Source organism: Ylistrum balloti, unplaced genomic scaffold (assembly GCF_031769215.1).
Source record: "Ylistrum balloti isolate Yb309-2 unplaced genomic scaffold, AGI_CSIRO_Ybal_v1 Utg371146, whole genome shotgun sequence".
NCBI classification, from domain to species: Eukaryota; Metazoa; Mollusca; class Bivalvia; order Pectinida; family Pectinidae; genus Ylistrum; species Ylistrum balloti.
Window position 1 is genome coordinate 110321 of NW_026782628.1, and position 18723 is coordinate 129043.

The 18723-nt window shown below is 34.7% G+C and overlaps 1 protein-coding gene across 1 annotated transcript; it reads left to right on the forward strand.

Moving 5' to 3' along the window:
- Positions 1-3072: 3072 nt before the first annotated feature.
- On the forward strand, positions 3073-18723 carry LOC132561100 (F-box/LRR-repeat protein 18-like). The gene is made up of 10 exons (XM_060225831.1): positions 3073-3218; positions 3802-4738; positions 6367-6499; positions 7259-7386; positions 8198-8391; positions 10662-10750; positions 13364-13517; positions 14613-14748; positions 16394-16476; positions 17783-18723. The coding sequence occupies exons 1-10, from the start codon at positions 3073-3075 to the stop codon at positions 17937-17939; spliced, it is 2157 nt and encodes a 718-aa protein (XP_060081814.1). The 3' UTR covers positions 17940-18723.

Below are 18723 nucleotides of genomic sequence, written 5' to 3' on the forward strand. Positions count from 1 at the left end.
CTGTTTAATTAAAGTAACAAACACATCTTACTCGGATACATGTAGTGACTGTTTAATTAAAGTTAATGAAAGTGACTGTTTAATTAAAGTAACAAACACATCATACTCGGATACATGTAGTGACTGTTTAATTAAAGTAACATAAACACATCTTACTCGGATACATGTAGTGACTGTTTAATTAAAGTAACATAAACACATCTTACTCGGATACATGTAGTGACTGTTTAATTAAAGTAACAAACACATCTTACTCGGATACATGTAGTGACTGTTTAATTAAAGTAACATAAACACATCTTACTCGGATACATGTAGTGACTGTTTAATTAAAGTAACATAAACACATCTTACTCGGATACATGTAGTGACTGTTTAATTAAAGTAACAAACACATCTTACTCGGATACATGTAGTGACTGTTTAATTAAAGTAACAAACACATCTTACTCGGATACATGTAGTGACTGTTTAATTAAAGTAACTGTTTAATAAAACACATCTTACTCGGATACATGTAGTGACTGTTTAATTAAAGTAACATAAACACATCTTACTCGGATACATGTAGTGACTGTTTAATTAAAGTAACAAACACATCTTACTCGGATACATGTAGTGACTGTTTAATTAAAGTAACAAACACATCTTACTCGGATACATGTAGTGACTGTTTAATTAAAGTAACATAAACACATCTTACTCGGATACATGTAGTGACTGTTTAATTAAAGTAACATAAACACATCTTACTCGGATACATGTAGTGACTGTTTAATTAAAGTGACAAACACATCTTACTCGGATACATGTAGTGACTGTTTAATTAAAGTAACAAACACATCTTACTCGGATACATGTAGTGACTGTTTAATTAAAGTAACATAAACACATCTTACTCGGATACATGTAGTGACTGTTTAATTAAAGTAACATAAACACATCTTACTCGGATACATGTAGTGACTGTTTAATTAAAGTAACAAACACATCTTACTCGGATACATGTAGTGACTGTTTAATTAAAGTAACATAAACACATCTTACTCGGATACATGTAGTGACTGTTTAATTAAAGTAACATAAACACATCTTACTCGGATACATGTAGTGACTGTTTAATTAAAGTAACAAACACATCTTACTCGGATACATGTAGTGACTGTTTAATTAAAGTAACATAAACACATCTTACTCGGATACATGTAGTGACTGTTTAATTAAAGTAACATAAACACATCTTACTCGGATACATGTAGTGACTGTTTAATTAAAGTAACATAAACACATCTTACTCGGATACATGTAGTGACTGTTTAATTAAAGTAACAAACACATCTTACTCGGATACATGTAGTGACTGTTTAATTAAAGTAACAAACACATCTTACTCGGATACATGTAGTGACTGTTTAATTAAAGTAACAAACACGTCTCGCTCGGTTACATGTAGTGACTGTTTAATTAAAGTAACAAACACATCTTACTCGGATACATGTAGTGACTGTTTAATTAAAGTAACATAAACACATCTTACTCGGATACATGTAGTGACTGTTTAATTAAAGTAACAAACACATCTTACTCGGATACATGTAGTGACTGTTTAATTAAAGTAACAAACACATCTTACTCGGATACATGTAGTGACTGTTTAATTAAAGTAACATAAACACATCTTACTCGGATACATGTAGTGACTGTTTAATTAAAGTAACATAAACACATCTTACTCGGATACATGTAGTGACTGTTTAATTAAAGTAACATAAACACATCTTACTCGGATACATGTAGTGACTGTTTAATTAAAGTAACAAACACATCTTACTCGGATACATGTAGTGACTGTTTAATTAAAGTAACATAAACACATCATACTCGGTTACATGTAGTGACTGTTTAATTAAAGTAACATAACACATCTTACTCGGATACATGTAGTGACTGTTTAATTAAAGTAACATAAACACATCTTACTCGGATACATGTAGTGACTGTTTAATTAAAGTAACATAAACACATCTTACTCGGATACATGTAGTGACTGTTTAATTAAAGTAACAAACACATCTTACTCGGATACATGTAGTGACTGTTTAATTAAAGTAACAAACACATCTTACTCGGATACATGTAGTGACTGTTTAATTAAAGTAACAAACACATCTTACTCGGATACATGTAGTGACTGTTAATTAAAGTAACATAAACACACCTTACTCGGATACATGTAGTGACTGTTTAATTAAAGTAACAAACACATCATACTCGGATACATGTAGTGACTGTTTACATAAACACATCATGTAGTGACTGTTTAATTAAAGTAACTCGGAGTTACATGTAGTGACTGTTTAATTAAAGTAATATAAACACACCTTACTCGGATACATGTAGTGACTGTTTAATTAAAGTAAACACAAATACAAGTACGTTTCTGACGTAACATATAACACAGTATCGCTCTGGATACATGTAGTGACTGTAATTAAACAAAGTATCGCTCTGACGTAACACATAACAAGTATCGCTTGACTCCAAACAGGATACATGTAGTGACTGTTTAATTAAATAACAAGTATCGCTCTGACGTAATCCAAATAACAAGTATCGCTCTGACGTAATCCAGACGTAATCCAAAACGCTAGTAGCTCTCGGACGTATTTTAAATACAGCAAGTAATGTATAATATGTATTATATTTGGGCAAAGAAACGATTCTTAACAGGTTGATGTTTGTTTGTGTTACAACATACCAACGATCATTTCAAAAAAATACTGAATTACAAGTACTACCTTGTTTATCATTATCATCCCAAAATTTTCTAGATCAATGGCTATAAAAAGCTGAGTGATTTGATATTTGACAAATATAATGTATGAAATTAATTGATTGGTCATACCAGAGACGTCTCTAGTCATACGTAAAAAGCCAGCGTCACACTAATCCGGATTTTTATTTTTCCATTTCGTACAATAGTTGCAACCATCTTCATCGGAACATCTCTAACTTTTAGAACTGGAGTAAACAATAACTCAAAAGCATCGAATGGCGCTTCCAACTTTAAAGATGGCGGACCAGGTGTCTGCTTTTGAGATTTTACCAGACAATATCGTGCTGCATATTCTTTCTTTCCTTTCTTGCGAAGATCTGTGTGCAGTGCGCCATGTTAATCATATGCTTAGACGTCTTTCATCGGACAGGAGTCTTGTCTGGTAATTCACACCACTTAAATCTGTGCTAGACACAATATTATACACAAACGTGTACTGATGACAGGTTCGGAGGGGTTTCTGGCGTTCTAGGCTCGATCTTCTTCATGTGGCACATGTAATTTATTTACAAAAAAAAATTAAATCGGCAATAGATACTCGGAACCTTTCATGACAAAGCAAATGTCAAGCAGCCGATATTAATAGTCCATACTTGCCAATCGAAGAATTCACGATTAAGTAAAGTACGACGTACCTTTGTGTTTATTTTGGATACACAATGACGCTTGGTGTTATTTGTTATATTCAAGTACACTATTTATCTCACCGACACATTTCTCCCGATTCAGACGACACACAAAAAAAGAAATATTTAGAATTATGAAAGCATTAACAGTAATGCTATATAAATGTTTTATTTGATTCAATGTGAAATGCTTCTTCACAACACATATGGTGTGAAATTTGGTTGAATTCTAACCAGTTAGATGTGCATGCTCTACATATTACAGTGTCATTTGAATTATGCTTCAACAAAACTAATTTTACTGACATGATTAACTGCTGAAACCTTTCATCTTTACAGGAATTCAGACTTTGAGGGATGTTACAAGACAAGTGAAAAGGCATTTGAAATGTATATTCAAGCTGGTGGTCCTCGCATTCATCGCCTGAACCTGAGTCATTGCTACTGGCTGTCTGGACAGAGTGTCTTAAATGCCCTGAAGAGATGTACAAATCTTCAAGAACTTTACATTTTAGATATAAGTCTAACTCCCAAGAAACTAATCAAAATTCTCTGTGGTCTTCCAAATCTAGTAACATTTGCCTTTACTGTCACAAACATGGATGAGTTTGATACAGAATTGGAGGGCAATAATGCTGCTCGGCTTACAATGATGGGGATCAAGCATCTCACTATTCACTTCAAAGTGCCACTTTCTCTTAGGACAGAAGCCTCTATCTCCGTACAGTTCCTACAGAAGAAAACCACATTTTTCGAACATTGTAGAGACTTGGAGAGCTTCCATGTGCTGGGTCATCCAAATTTAGGATGTGGTCTTCCAAAATTACTCCTACAACCCAATGTAGACAAAGTTGAAAATTTAAAAAATGTGAAGGAAATTTCACTGAACTATGCAATAGATCCTGCTGCTAGGATATTTTATTATGGCACACTGCTGTCTGTGGCTAAACTGCAGTTACAGATGACTACTGTGCTTAATCCATCTGCAAACTTTGGGAGTGAAATAAAGACAGATTTTTGGAATATCTTTTGGAAGTCACAATATCTATTACAAAATTTGGACATTTCCAGTATTTCAATACAGAAGATTTTTACACATGTGTTTGATCCAGAGGTTCCAAAACCAAACTTGCAATACTTGAATTTGTCAGACACATACTTCACATCAGAAGAAGGACCCACCAGTAATCTTACATCACTCATATGTGTCTGCCCAAATCTGAGGAGTTTAAATTTGAGAAATAGTCAGATCATCTTCACCAACCCAAGTAGAGAGGTAAATGACTGTACACTAAACTATATACCCTACAGATGTAACATCACACTTATATACCTGATTGTTACTAGTATATACTATATGATAGAACTTTGTGTGCATTTTTGTAATGACAAATTTCAGTATTTTATGTAATTACACCTAATTAATTGGATGAGCTAGATGGAATTCTGGTTCACTTCTGCATAGGACAATTGTGCCCAATGGGTCAATACCTAAAAATATGAAAAATACAACTTTGATCCTTTGGTTAGAACTGAGATTTTACATTTATCCAAATATGGTACATGTAGACACTGCTGGTGAACTATTAGTTCCAGAGATTTAATTGCCTTAACCTGCATGCCACATATCTTAATTCATTCAAATAGTAGCACAGTTCAGAATATACACATATACTTGACATTGTTCTAAAATTATCAGATATTTATATGAAAATTACCAAAGTATTGAATTATGGGGCCTTTCAATTTAGAATTTGGCACTTAAGATTTTCCTCAGTTTGGCATCACTGACGAGTCTTAGAAGGATGAAACAGCTGTATGATGCAGTTTTAATTCATTGTTTGGCTCTACTGTATCCAACTCTAAATTTGTATTAGATGCTGCTTTTCACTTGTATATCTTTTGTATAATCTTTGAAATGGTGTGATTTTATACCAGAAAACTGATTGTTTGAAGTTAAAACATGTATAGTATCCAGAGCTGATTAAGAACAAGGTTTTAAAAAGAAAATTCCTGCAGTAACATATATCAAGAAAAAATCAGCAGACAAAAATTAGAAATAGATTTGTTGGATTAATATTGGATATGGAGATTGTTCTTATTTTTATATGAATGTCCCATTAACAGCTATGGTAATTTTAGGACAGCCTCCCTCAGTCATAATGCAAGGTGAGCGCATTTGTCCTGTGTGTGTGATTTTTGGAGGCTGCAATATGCTGGTGATAGCACCAAACTGAATACATGAAGTGTACTGCCAACGCTTTAGACACGGCCAACGGGACAGCCCACCCAGTCACATTGAACTGACAATAGGCAAACCAGTTGTTTCACTACTATGCATAACAGCTGTCAAACATTTTGATGGTACACATATTTTGGTATGGCATTGTCTGTCTGTTCATGTCAATGTAAATTTTTTATTTTCTGAAGACTAGTTGCCATAATCCAAAGACTCTGGTATATCTCGGCTTGGGGCCAGAATCTAAAGCCTTCCTTAAGGTGCAAATCCTGTGTTATATGTAGGGAGAATTATCAAGTCTTAATTGTATAGGAAGGACAGAAAAAAATCAGATCCCAAATTTACTAAGAGTTGCTTCTTCAGTCATGCAATGGAGACAACAGGTACAATTCTTATGGTCTACCTGTAGGTACAAAATATGAGAGAGTATATAAAGATCTTGGATGAAGTTTTGTAAAAATGAGATTAATTAAGTCTTAAAATTTTTAGCCCACCATCATCAGATAACTTCAAACAAATGTGATTGGTATCATAACACTGATAACATGGTAGCCAATCATAGCTCCACAAGGTCATATCATACTTGTGTATCATAACAAACATTCATGTGATTGGTATCATAACACTGATAACACTTACAGGCTAGCCTGTTGTAAATTTTGTAGATGGTGGATGTGGCAGGAATCTCTAGACTGGTATCTACATGTCATTCTCTGACTGAAGTTAATCTGGGGGGAATACACATGCACGACCTTGAGGTCACGTCACGGGTGTCACAGCTATTGGCCAACTGTCATGGTAAGTTAGCGACGTGCCTCCTATGAAATTTTTCACTATTTGTTTTCCATTGAAATTATTAGTCATTTTGTCTATTTGTAAATTGTGTTAAAATAGCATCATATTGCTTCAATGAAAATGTCATCAAGCCTTTTCTTTTTACTGTCTTTCTGAAGGTTTTGCAGAAAACTCCTTGTGTTGGTTTGTTAATTTTTAGCACACAATAATCAGATGTAAGGTTAAGGGTTGTTCACGAATTAAATTACCTCAACCACAATACAATAAAATACAATACTTATAACACATATAATTGAATTGTCCTTTGATTTTGGGACTGACTAGAAAAACAACATGGTTGACAGATGACTAATTTGAATTTTAACATTGAGAGATTGTTATTTCTTGTGAAGTACTGATAAGTTCACTTTGTTACCAAGTTTGCCCTATTTTTTTTTGGTCTAATTAGAAAAGCTAAATTATTGACAGGTTACAGTCTTGAATTTGACAATTAAAAATCATTATTGTCATTTTTCAAATTTGGCATGATTAAAAGTAAAAACAAAAGAAAGTGGAGAAAAGAAGGGAAAAGATAAAACAAAAAAAACAAAGATCAAATAAAAGTTAGGTGCTAGGATTCCTCAGAGATCTCTTCTATTGATTTTAAAGTATCAAGAAAACTTGAGATTGAAGAAGTTTGAGTCAGAACACATGCTTAAAGTTTACCTTTTGGATACCATGACATAATATTTACTATCAATTTCTGAAATTTAATTCTTTTAGGTTTGAAGTCTTTAGCTGTATCTTGCTGTTGCTGTAGTTACCAAAGTGCCAAATGTAAAGAAATGTCAAGTTGTGGTGGAGCAGGCCCTCCACTGAAGAGGCAGAGAACTGGGGTCAGTAGTACAAAGGTAAGGCTTCTTCTAGCAGTTAGAATATAATGGAAGGTCATGTATGTGACCCTTATTGTGTACGTCATAATGTAACGTGCCCATAGTTTTAGTACTTTAGGGGAAAATTTCATACATCTGTTGTCCTGATGAAGCCCATAAATTTTGGGCGAAACCAGTCGACAAGATTAATAACCCTACTACCAACTTATCCTGAGCTTGTTGTGGTTGATACTTGCATTGAATGGAATGTTTATCAACAAAATACCTTGATCATCTTGTTCTTATGGACTATTCTTCAATCGCAAAAGAAATTGTTGCAGAACATTTTTAGAAAAACTCCAGTAGTAGGTTCCTTATCACATTGTTCTGAAGCTCTCTGGAGATTTGTCAAGAACATCAGAATTCTTAAAACATTTCCAGGACATAGTAAGTTCTTGAATTCTTCTAAGATGGTCTATAAAATTTGTTCTCATAAGTTACGAATTCATCAGTGTTCTGGAAATGTCGTTAATTTGTTCAAGAAAAATGCTCTAGAACAATTCTAGATGATTTTGTCTGGAATTTGAAATTGGATCAGTGCTTTAAATGTTTTAGAATTATTCCCCAATTCCAGGAACATCATTGGTTGACGAATTTGGCAAGTACTTTTTAAAAATTTAGTATTGCAAACTTGAATGTTGAAGAAAAAGTAAAATGATTTGTAAGCAAGATTACATGACAATTTGTTATTTTTCCTGCTTCATACAGTCTATACACCTAGAAATACTGTAGGTTATATTTACATGTAAATAGTATATAATTATAACTGAAGTTCTATTTTCTTCCTAAGGCATTTCCCTCTACCTCAAGTGACTGTGATGACATAGAGATTGACCATTGTCCTGATACAGGAGGTTTGGAATCCTTGGTCAGGGGCTGTCCAGGGATGGTCAAGTTTGAACTGGTAAATGCTGGGCTAACTAGACCAGTAGTCCATCAGGGTCACAATGGACTAATGCCAAAGTCGTGCCTGTACAAACCATGGTTAGTATCCTTCTTCAGAAAAACTGAATGAATATATGCTGTATTTTCAACTCACCAGCCTGAAGTGCAGGTGACCTTATGTGATGGCCATCCTCTGTGAACATTATTTGTACATTTGACCTCTGTGACCATTGTTTTTACATTTGACCTCTGTGACCATTATTTGTACATTTGACCTCTGTGACCTTTACTTGTACATTTGACCTCTGTGACCATTATTTGTACATTTAGCCTCTGTGACGGTTATTTGTACATTTGACCTCTGTGACCATTATTTGTACATTTGACCTCTGTGACCATTATTTGTGCATTTGACCTCTGTGACCATTACTTGTACATTTGACCTCTGTGACCATTACTTGTACATTTGACCTATATGACCATTATTTGTACATTTGACCTCTGTGACCATTACTTGTACATTTGACCTCTGTGACCATTACTTGTACATTTGACCTCCGTGACCATTATTTGTACATATCAGAACTCTTTCAGTTAATGAGAAGAAGTCATTTGAAGGAAAAATTGATGTTGAACAGGCAGATATTCAATATTGGTCCTGTAACATACCATGATTTATGGATAACAAGTTTCTTAAAATGTTTGATTTCTTCTGAAGTCATTTGAACACAAGTACATTTGAAGTCTTCTGTGTAAACAAGTGAGGGATTTTACCTATAGGACCTCTTGTGTATACCCCTGCTATTTAAGCCCACCATCATCAGTAAGGATATGCTATTCCAATTACCAGACAACCATGGCCTGTCATTGGTCCATCCTTCTGTCCATTCCTTCATCTGCTTATAAAACCATCCTAGCTGTTGTTATTATTTAGAAGTACTAGATAGATGTTATTCAAATTTCCAATGAAGGTTCCCCTGAGAAAGATGGCAAGTTATTTCCTTTTTGTTTTTGTATTACATAGAAATAATAAGTCAGTGATAGGACATCTTAGATTTGAACAAGGAAAGATTGTAATGACTCTTTCTATAATACTAGATGGATCTTTCTTAAATTTTTTAGTTTTAGGAAAGACTAGAAAAGCAGTGTCCGACAGGTGACCATCTTTGATTTTGACAATGAAATTTTATGATCACTTTTCATTGAGAATTAGGGAAAGTATTTTTTTTCAAATTTTTGTAGATAGGCTCTCCTTGGCCCCTAGTTGTGCCCTTCAGAATTCAAGATCAGTTGGAAAAAGAAATGACTGACATATGGGCATCTTGCAATTTTGCAATGAAAGTTTCTTAGAAGCACTTGATTGACCTTTCTCAAATTTTGCATGTAGGGATCCTTTGGTCATGAATTGTATCTTACTGATTTTGGCCATCTTAGATTTTGACAATAAATGTTTTCAGCTCATCTGGTCCAAAGGCCTATTGAACTTATTCCAAAGCATGGCATCCATCGGCTATGGTCGGTCAGCTTTATACCAAAAATGCTACTTGTCATGAACAACTGAACATAGTTTGACCAAATTTGATCTGAGGCATCCTTTGGGAAGAGAATCTTGTTTGTGTAAATACTTTTTCTTGGTCTCTAGGAGCCTGAGGGATGGGGGCCAAAAAGAGGAAATCCCTTAAAATCTTTTTTTTGTGGATTCTGTTCTTGTTTGATCCGAAGCATACTTGGGTGAAGGGAAATTAGTTTTGTATAAATAGAGGGCGTCGACTCTCTGAGATAGGGCCAAATAGTGGAAATTAAAGAAATTTTCAAAAATCCCTCTTTTGTATGAATGCCTTGATTCTGTCCCAAATCGGTGAATCAAACTTCTGTTTGATAACAAGGTCGGGACCCAACTTGGAAATTATTTTAGAAATGTTTTGTCATATTTGAAATTCCTTGTTAAATGACTGAATAGCTGAATTAGCCTGGTGAGCAGTGCAGGCCCCTTTTGCCTCTTTTGTTTGTTATTCTGTTTTTCAAGAAGTTGTTAATGGATCTTTCCCAAATATCATAAGTCAGTTTCCCTTTATCCCAAGTTGTGCTCTTTTGATTTTATTTTATTTTAGCGGGCAGAAAGGCAACAATCATGGATTTGACGCATTAATGTTATTGTTTCTATTTCTCTGGCTTGGCACCAAGATCCCTCTGGGATCACTTGTCTTAATAATAAAACCATCTAACCCATGAATAAACCCTAACAATATCTTTCCAAACTGATCAGAGTTCAGCTAGGTCAGATAGTGTTCTTTGTTGTTTCCATGTTGTCACATTGATAAGTGTCTATGCTCCAATATCTGTATTTTCAATCTTTTTTCTTATTTCAGTTCAGAATCAGCAGCTCTTAATGACCAAAGACTGTTCTGTATCCGTAAATGGAAACACCTTAAATACCTCCAGCTAGCTGGCCTTCCTGGTAGGTTATGTTAACTATTGTCATATCTTGAGAATCTCTCAACACTTCTAGTTTGTGTGCCTCAGAATCATAATTTTCTACACTTGGTCAAGATAGAGGATCAAATGTCACTCAGACACTTACGCAAATTCATCAACTGATACTTGCATGCATGGGACATTTATGTCTAAAGACAATTAAGCTCACCTGCCCAAAAAGTGCAGGGTTCTGATATTGGCACTGTAACATGCAAGGATGAAGTGTTACCAAGTTTGTTCAAATAATTGACCTTGACCAATTGTCAAGGTCATATTGGTCACATGTGTTAAAATCTTTAAAAGACCTCTTAATAACCAAAGTTTTCAGGATACTGATATGAGTTCTGTAGCATGCTGAAGGGAAGTGATACCAAGTTTGTTTTAATGATTGACCTTGGCCAGCTTTCAAGGTTACAGGGTCAAATATGTTTAAATGATTTCATCAAGGTCACAAGGGTGATATGTGTTAAAAACTTTAAAAGACTTTTTAGCAATAACCAAATGTTTTAGGTACTGTTATTGGTTCACTAGCATGCTGGGAAGAATTGCTTTTCAGGATACTGATATGAGTTCTGTAGCATGCTGAAGGGAAGTGATACCAAGTTTGTTTTAATGAATGACCTTGTCCAGCTTTTAAGGTTGAAGAGGATAACCAGAAGGCCCAGAGTACTGATATAGGTTCCATAGCATTCTGGGATGAAGAGTTACAAATTTAATGCAATTGATTGACCTTGATCAATGTTTAGGTAACATTAGGCCAAATCTGAAAAAAAATTCTTAAAACTTTTCTTCTTAATAATCCAATGGCCAATGGTGGATATTGTTTATCTAGCATGGTGGGATGAAGGGATACCAAGTGTGATAATATGAATGAAATTTACCCACTTCAGGGTCACAGTGATTAAATTTGTAAGATATGTAAATGACTTCTTCACAGTAACCAAGGTGTGCAGAGTTCTATATGGGTCCTGTTGTATGCAGGGACAAAGTGCTACCAAGTTGTTCAAATAAATGGCTTTGACCCAGCCTTAATTAATTGATGATGAGTCATGGTGTAGTAACATGCTGGATGAAGAGGCTTTTATGTTTGTAAAATTTAACTTTAAAAACCCGACAGTCTTCTGTGTAAGCAACAGAACAAGTAATTGATTCAGACCCTGTGTGCCTCTTTTTTTAATGTAGACCTTGACCCACTTTCAAGGTTACAGGGGTCATATGTACTTAAGTCTTTAAACAACTTGTCAGTAACAAAGATATAATAGATCATGCTATTTTTTGATAGCTTTGGTGGGAAATGGGCTTTCCTGTTAAGAAATACTGATTTTTATTGACTTTTTATTTCCCTTGAGACAAGTCTCAATCACCTTTTATCGGGCATTGAGCATCATAAACTTTAACATTTTTTACTTCTTCTGGAAAACCCCTTAACTGATTTCAGTGAAAGTTTGCAGAAGTCTTCAATGGCCAAAGGTGCACCAAATTATATTGTTCCCACCCCCAGGTGCCTGAAGGATGGGGCCAAAATGTGTTAAATTTATTGAAGTTTCAAAAATCTTCTTCTCCATACCCAGATAATGTAGAATTAAATACTGTTCATGTATGGAAGAATGGAAATGTCTTGAACTGCTTTGCCAAAATTGTAAAGTTCATGTTGTCAGGGTCTCACATTTCCCCTTGGGGAGAAGGTAATGTTTACAATACTTTATGTAGGAAAGTTACATTATAGATCATATTTTTTTCTGTCTTTTTTATTTGAAAAAATTCAAATTAAGTCACAATTATAACTTAAGATGGCATTTTCATAATATGCACACATTGATCCTTACTGACCCCCAGGGAATAATGAATAAGGTCTAAAGGGGCAAAATTGACTCAAATTTCAAAGATCTATTCATTAACTTTAGCATGGGATGGCAGTTGATGTTATTCACAGTTTACATTGCAGTTCAAGTGGTCTTACTCTGTTAACAAGGTTATTTCTATGACATGTTACAAGATCGACGGCATTGTAACTCAGATGTCTGTTAAGGCCCTTGGGCCTCTTGTATGATATGTAGGGAAAGTGAATGTGATGTAGACCCAATCTGGGTGTCTCTTGCTTATTTGCATGGGAACATATACATAGGTCAAGAATGTTTTCTCTTATAGAGAGGTAGGAAGAGACAAACCATCTTGTTAAATTACCTGTATACTATTTTGTAATGTTTAATATAATGTATAACGTTAGAAAACACATGTAAAATAAAACATTTACAGTTAATTATATCTGCCTTGGTAGTAACATAATCACTAACAACATTTCACTGGCTGTCAGCTTGATCAAATTCCAGTTCGAAATCAGAATAATCATTGTGAAGGATACCACAGAATAAGGGGGATCTATTCTTTTAAGTTCATTCACTGTTTACATACTTCGTGTTCTGTTGTGTTTTAAAGCCAGACAGTGCTTTGAAAGGTATCAGCTGGCATAAGAGGACTGTGAAGAACTATGCAATGATGGAAAGTCAATGCATATATCTGTTTATTATTCACATTGAAGCTACCAGGCTGTGATTATATCTTCAAAAAATATGAAGGTTTACACTTGTATTTACAGGTATCATGACAGGATCATGTCTGGTTGCTATAGCAACAGGCTGTCAGTTCCTTGAACGCCTCCACATTGCTTACATAGGGCTGATGGGACACCCTAATTTTGCCCGCCAACTTTGCCAGTCCTTGCCAGAATTTAAAGCTCTCAAAGATCTCAGGTAAAATGATTTATCCAGTAGATCCAAAATAAATAGACCCTGATATTTAATATTTATCATCACACAAGGTTTGGTACATTTAGGCTGGTCACTGTCTGAGGTTGTCAATGATTTGTAACACTTTGTGTTTAACATCAGTGATGAAGAGATGGTATTTTCTAAAGTTGTAGAGTAAAAGATAGACAAATGTATCATTGAAGCAATATAAAATATTAAACAGTGATGACTATCTTATCATGACATACTAATCTGACTAAGATGTATATACTGTCAACAGCCATTGTATAGTGATAATAATAATTATATAGTTAGCGGTGTGAATAATAGACTCTTTTCCAACAAGATAACTTTGATCAGTAAGTTACATTTGCGTGAACAGTGGCCTTATATCAGAGTCTGGCTCCATACTATATATAATTTTGATCTATTTCCAGATATCCTACTTTGTTTTGTGTTTTCAATTTTTGTTTGTTTTGTGTTTACATTAATAATCCTTTTGTATTTGCCCAATCACTGTCTGTTTCGGTATCATGCTAACAGACTTGAGCCTCTTTTATTAGTAAATATGGACATTGTGTAGGAAAGGCAACAACTGTTTAATTCTCTGATCAATTCCTTTCAAATTTGGTATGGTGATACAAGAAGCCAATAGGTTTGATGTGCATTACAGGTTTTTTCATGTGTAGTCTCTTGTGGTCTGCCAGACCTGGTTTGGTTCACATTCTGCATTAACTGTGACATAACAGAATGGCTGACATTAAAACTAGCAGCTACTTGTCTGTATGTCATAAAACATTGAACTATTCCTGAAGCTTGCCATCTTTCAGCATTTGTCAAATCTTTTTAAATAAAGTATAAGCATGTGTACAATTTACCAGTAATAAATGTGTAAAAGCTACTTTGGGTGGTAAATGTCTTGTTAGAGTTTTTTGTATTTTTTTTGCATCTCAACATCAAAGTTTATTATACTTTATGTTATATTACTATAAGTGTGTTACTGAGGTGGTGTACAGGTGAGACCTGATTTCCAGCTTTCCTTTTGATGTGATGTTGTTCACATATATACACATGGTAAATATTTGACTTACATTACAGGGTAGAGCATGGTTACCTGTCAGTTGACTCCCATTTCTGCAAGGCAGCTCAGTCTTGCCAGACTTTACAACGTCTGTGTGTTATGTCATCCGGTGGAACAATAGACTCTGCCTCTGTTATATCCCTTGTTGCCAATGTAAGTAACTTCTGTGTGTTAGTCTGAACATATTGCATTCATGACTTTGCTGATGTTGTTTATAACGCAACTTTTGACATTCATTTTAAAGGTGACGTTGTTGATATTTGCTATCACAACTTGTGATGTCCATTCTAACCATGACTTTCTTGATGTGTGTTATCAAAAGTTGTGATGTTGTTGAGGTTAGTTATCACAACTTGTGACATCCAATAGGTACATGTAAAAGGAACAGGATTTCAAGTTTGCCAAAAAATTGTTTTAATGAACAAAATCTTCTTTGTAAGTAGAGTACTGTGGAATAGGTTTTTGACCTCTATCATATGTAAATCTTTACAGATAGATGACAGTTAAGGCCCCATGGGCCTCTTGTATATTACTTTATCTGAAATGCTGCTGTGTATCAATCGTTCATTGAAGATTTAGGAAAAGCATTTAAGGTCACAGTGGTTGAATTTGTTAAAAGTTAAAACAACCTCTTCTGACAAACCAAAAGGTGTAGAACCATGGTATTTCGCTGTTGTGTTCCCATGATGAGGTCCAACAAAGTTTGCAAAAAGAAATGACCATGACCTTTATTCAAGGTCACAGAGGTCAAATTTGTTCAAACCTTTAAACTACTTCTGAGTACCCAAAAGGCCCAGAAGTATGCATTTTATCTGGTAGATCTCTGGGATTAAGCTGGACAAAGATTTCAAAAAGAGAAATGACATGGTAAGTCATATTCCAAATCACAGGGGTCAAATTATTAAAACCTTTAAAAGATTTTTTCTGATAAACCAAAAGGCTTTTAAGTAAAGTATTCACGTGTTAGGTTCCAAGGATGACAAATCAAAAGAAAAAGAAATAGCAAATACTTATAATCCAGGTGATAGCTGTCACTGTTTAGAGTTGAGTATTAGAAGCCATTTGTTATAGAAATTGGTTAAAATTGATTGGATTTGCCCACTGTGAGTGCCAGTTGTGTACATGTCTATATATTTGTGATAAATACCATTTCTATTTTTGATGAACATCGAATACCAGATTAGCCTTTAGGCATCTTGTTTTTTTAATTTGTAGGTAATGAAATTGAAATGTGTTCACAATTATCCTGTTATCCCTCCTAGTATGCAACTTTTTAGACCTGTGTAAACCAGACACAATAATGACACTAGTTTAGTTGTATGAAGGAGTCTTTTGCAAAACTAAGAGTACCAGTATGTATGTTTGTACTTACACAATATATTCATCAATCGTGATGAATTTCAACATAAATACATACTTATATTCATTTAGAGTGATCAATAATAATAAGTGTGGTAGAATTGATTTTTTCATTGAACTCTTCAACTCATCATCTGTAATTTAAGAATATTCAAAATGAATGGAATTTTAACTGAATGTTTGTTAATGGGAGGTGGGGGTAATGCCAGCACAGCTTTTATTGGAACTTGAATAAGATATATTTCAGCAATGAAACGTGGTCAGATTATCGAAGTTAGTCAAGATGTACTGCAGTCATTAACATAAAAACTAGGATTATTAAATAAATTATTTGTAATTATTTTATACCAATAACAAAAAAAAAGAACAATGCATTATCATATGCATCTAACTCTCATTTCATATACAATGGATATTAATGGGTTTTTATTCTTTTCAGCGTCCCTCCCTTGTTGCTCTACAATTGTTTACAGAGACCAACAAGACTCACTGTAGACGACTCCAGAAAGCTATTGAGGACAGGTAGGGTATTAATTTGTCTCATTCCAGAAAGCTATTAAGAACAGGAAGGGGATTAATTTGTCTCATTCCAATAAGCTATTGCGGACAGGTAGGGTATTGATTTGTCTCATTCCAGTAAGCTTTTGAGGACAGGTAGGGTATTAATTTGTCTCATTCCAGTAAGCTTTTGAGGACAGGTAGAGTATCAATTTGTCTCATTCCTGCAAGCTATTGCGGACAGGTAGGGTATTAATTTGTCTCATTCCTGCAAGCTATTGCGGACAGATAGGGTATTAATTTGTCTCATTCCAGTAAGCTTTTGAGGACAGGTAGGGTATTAATTTGTCTTATTCCTGCAAGCTATTGCGGACAGGTAGGGTATTGATTTGTCTCATTCCAGTAAGCTTTTGAGGACAGGGAGGGTATTAATTTGTCTCATTCCAGCAAGCTATTAAGGACAGGAAGGGGATTAATTTGTCTCATTCCTGCAAGCTATTGCGGACAGGTAGGGTATTAATTTGTCTCATTCCAGTAAGCTTTTGAGGACAGGTAGGGTATTAATTTGTCTTATTCCTGCAAGCTATTGCGGACAGGTAGGGTATTAATTTGTCTCATTCCTGCAAGCTATTGCGGACAGGTAGGGTATTAATTTGTCTCATTCCAGTAAGCTTTTGAGGACAGGTAGGGTATTAATTTGTCTCATTCCAGTAAGCTATGGAGAACGAGTATTAGCCTGTCACACTCATTTAGAAGCAATATTTCTTCTATATCTACTTAGAAAAAGAATGTCAATAAAAACTGACATAAGTTTATGGTTGTATTTGTTGGGGGAGATTTATGACTTTATGATTTCACCTTTAAAACTTAGCATTGGTTGAATTTACACAAACTTTGGTTGGATGAGAAAGAAGAGAGGGAGGAAGTGCAATTTGAATATAGAATCTAGGCCTAAATTTTTGTTATTTGTTTGACAGGTATGTTTTTTGTTTGACAGGTATGTTATTTGTTTGACAGGTATGTTTTTTGTTTGACAGGTATGTTTTTTGTTTGACAGGTATGTTATTTGTTTGACAGGTATGTTTTTTGTTTGACAGGTATGTTATTTGTTTGACAGGTATGTTTTTTGTTGACAGGTATGTTTTTTGTTGACAGGTATGTTATTTGTTTGACAGGTATGTTATTTGTTTGACAGGTATGTTTTTTGTTGACAGGTATGTTTTGTTTGACAGGTATGTTATTTGTTTGACAGGTATGTTTTTTGTTTGACAGGTATGTTTTTTGTTGGCAGGTATGTTTTTTGTTTAACAGGTATGTTTTTTGTTGACAGGTTTGGTTCAGCACGTCCTGCTTTGAGGGTGTCAATCTGGCCGCTGTTTGATACAGATACACCCAGTATGATGAACAACATTCCGACTAAACATCTTGAGGAACTTACAGTATTTAGTTCCAGAATTAGTGACAGTCCACCAAACTGGAAGTGGTGACTTCAGTCAATAGAACAAAAGAGACAAGATTGTGGTGGCTGGAAGCAATAAAATCACACTTGAAATCAGTCAGTCTCTGGCTTCAACAGGTAAACAGCTAGCCAAAATTCTCTAAGAGGCCAATCAAGTGATAGTACACTAAAAAATAAAGATGATGATTTGAAATGTTTGACATATGAAATCTAATCAGCCTACTACTGTATGTACTAAATAACACTATATAATAGGAAAAGATAATGATGTTGGTACAAGAAACTTAAAAAGTGAAACACTTGATGTATTTGAAAAAAAAGAAATTGTAAATTTCAGTCATAATAAATCGCTGGATAGTAATAGAAGGTAAAGTTGTCAAGGTAGGAATATTGTATTCTTGAATTGGTGAATTATGCCACCCTTTCACTACTTTGCCCTTTCCTCACCTGAAAAACGGAAATGAAAGGTAGACTTGTCAGCAATAATGCTCAACTAGGATTCTGAACATGTAATGGGAGTCTGATATCAGAAAATGAGAAAATTCAAGCCAGATACTATCACAATCTGTTGTAAACAAAACAAAAAATGTAGGATGTTTTATAATGTGGAAAAAATGAATTACTAAGTTGTTGTCACACATACATGTTGTGAGAAATGTAATGCTCCAGTACGGTGACACATAGGTACTCGCGATGAGGCCTGCTCCAGTACAGTGACACAGAGGTACTCACGGTGAGGCCTGCTCCAGTACGGTGACACATAGGTATTCACGATGAGACCTGCACCAGTACGGTGACACATAGGTACTCAC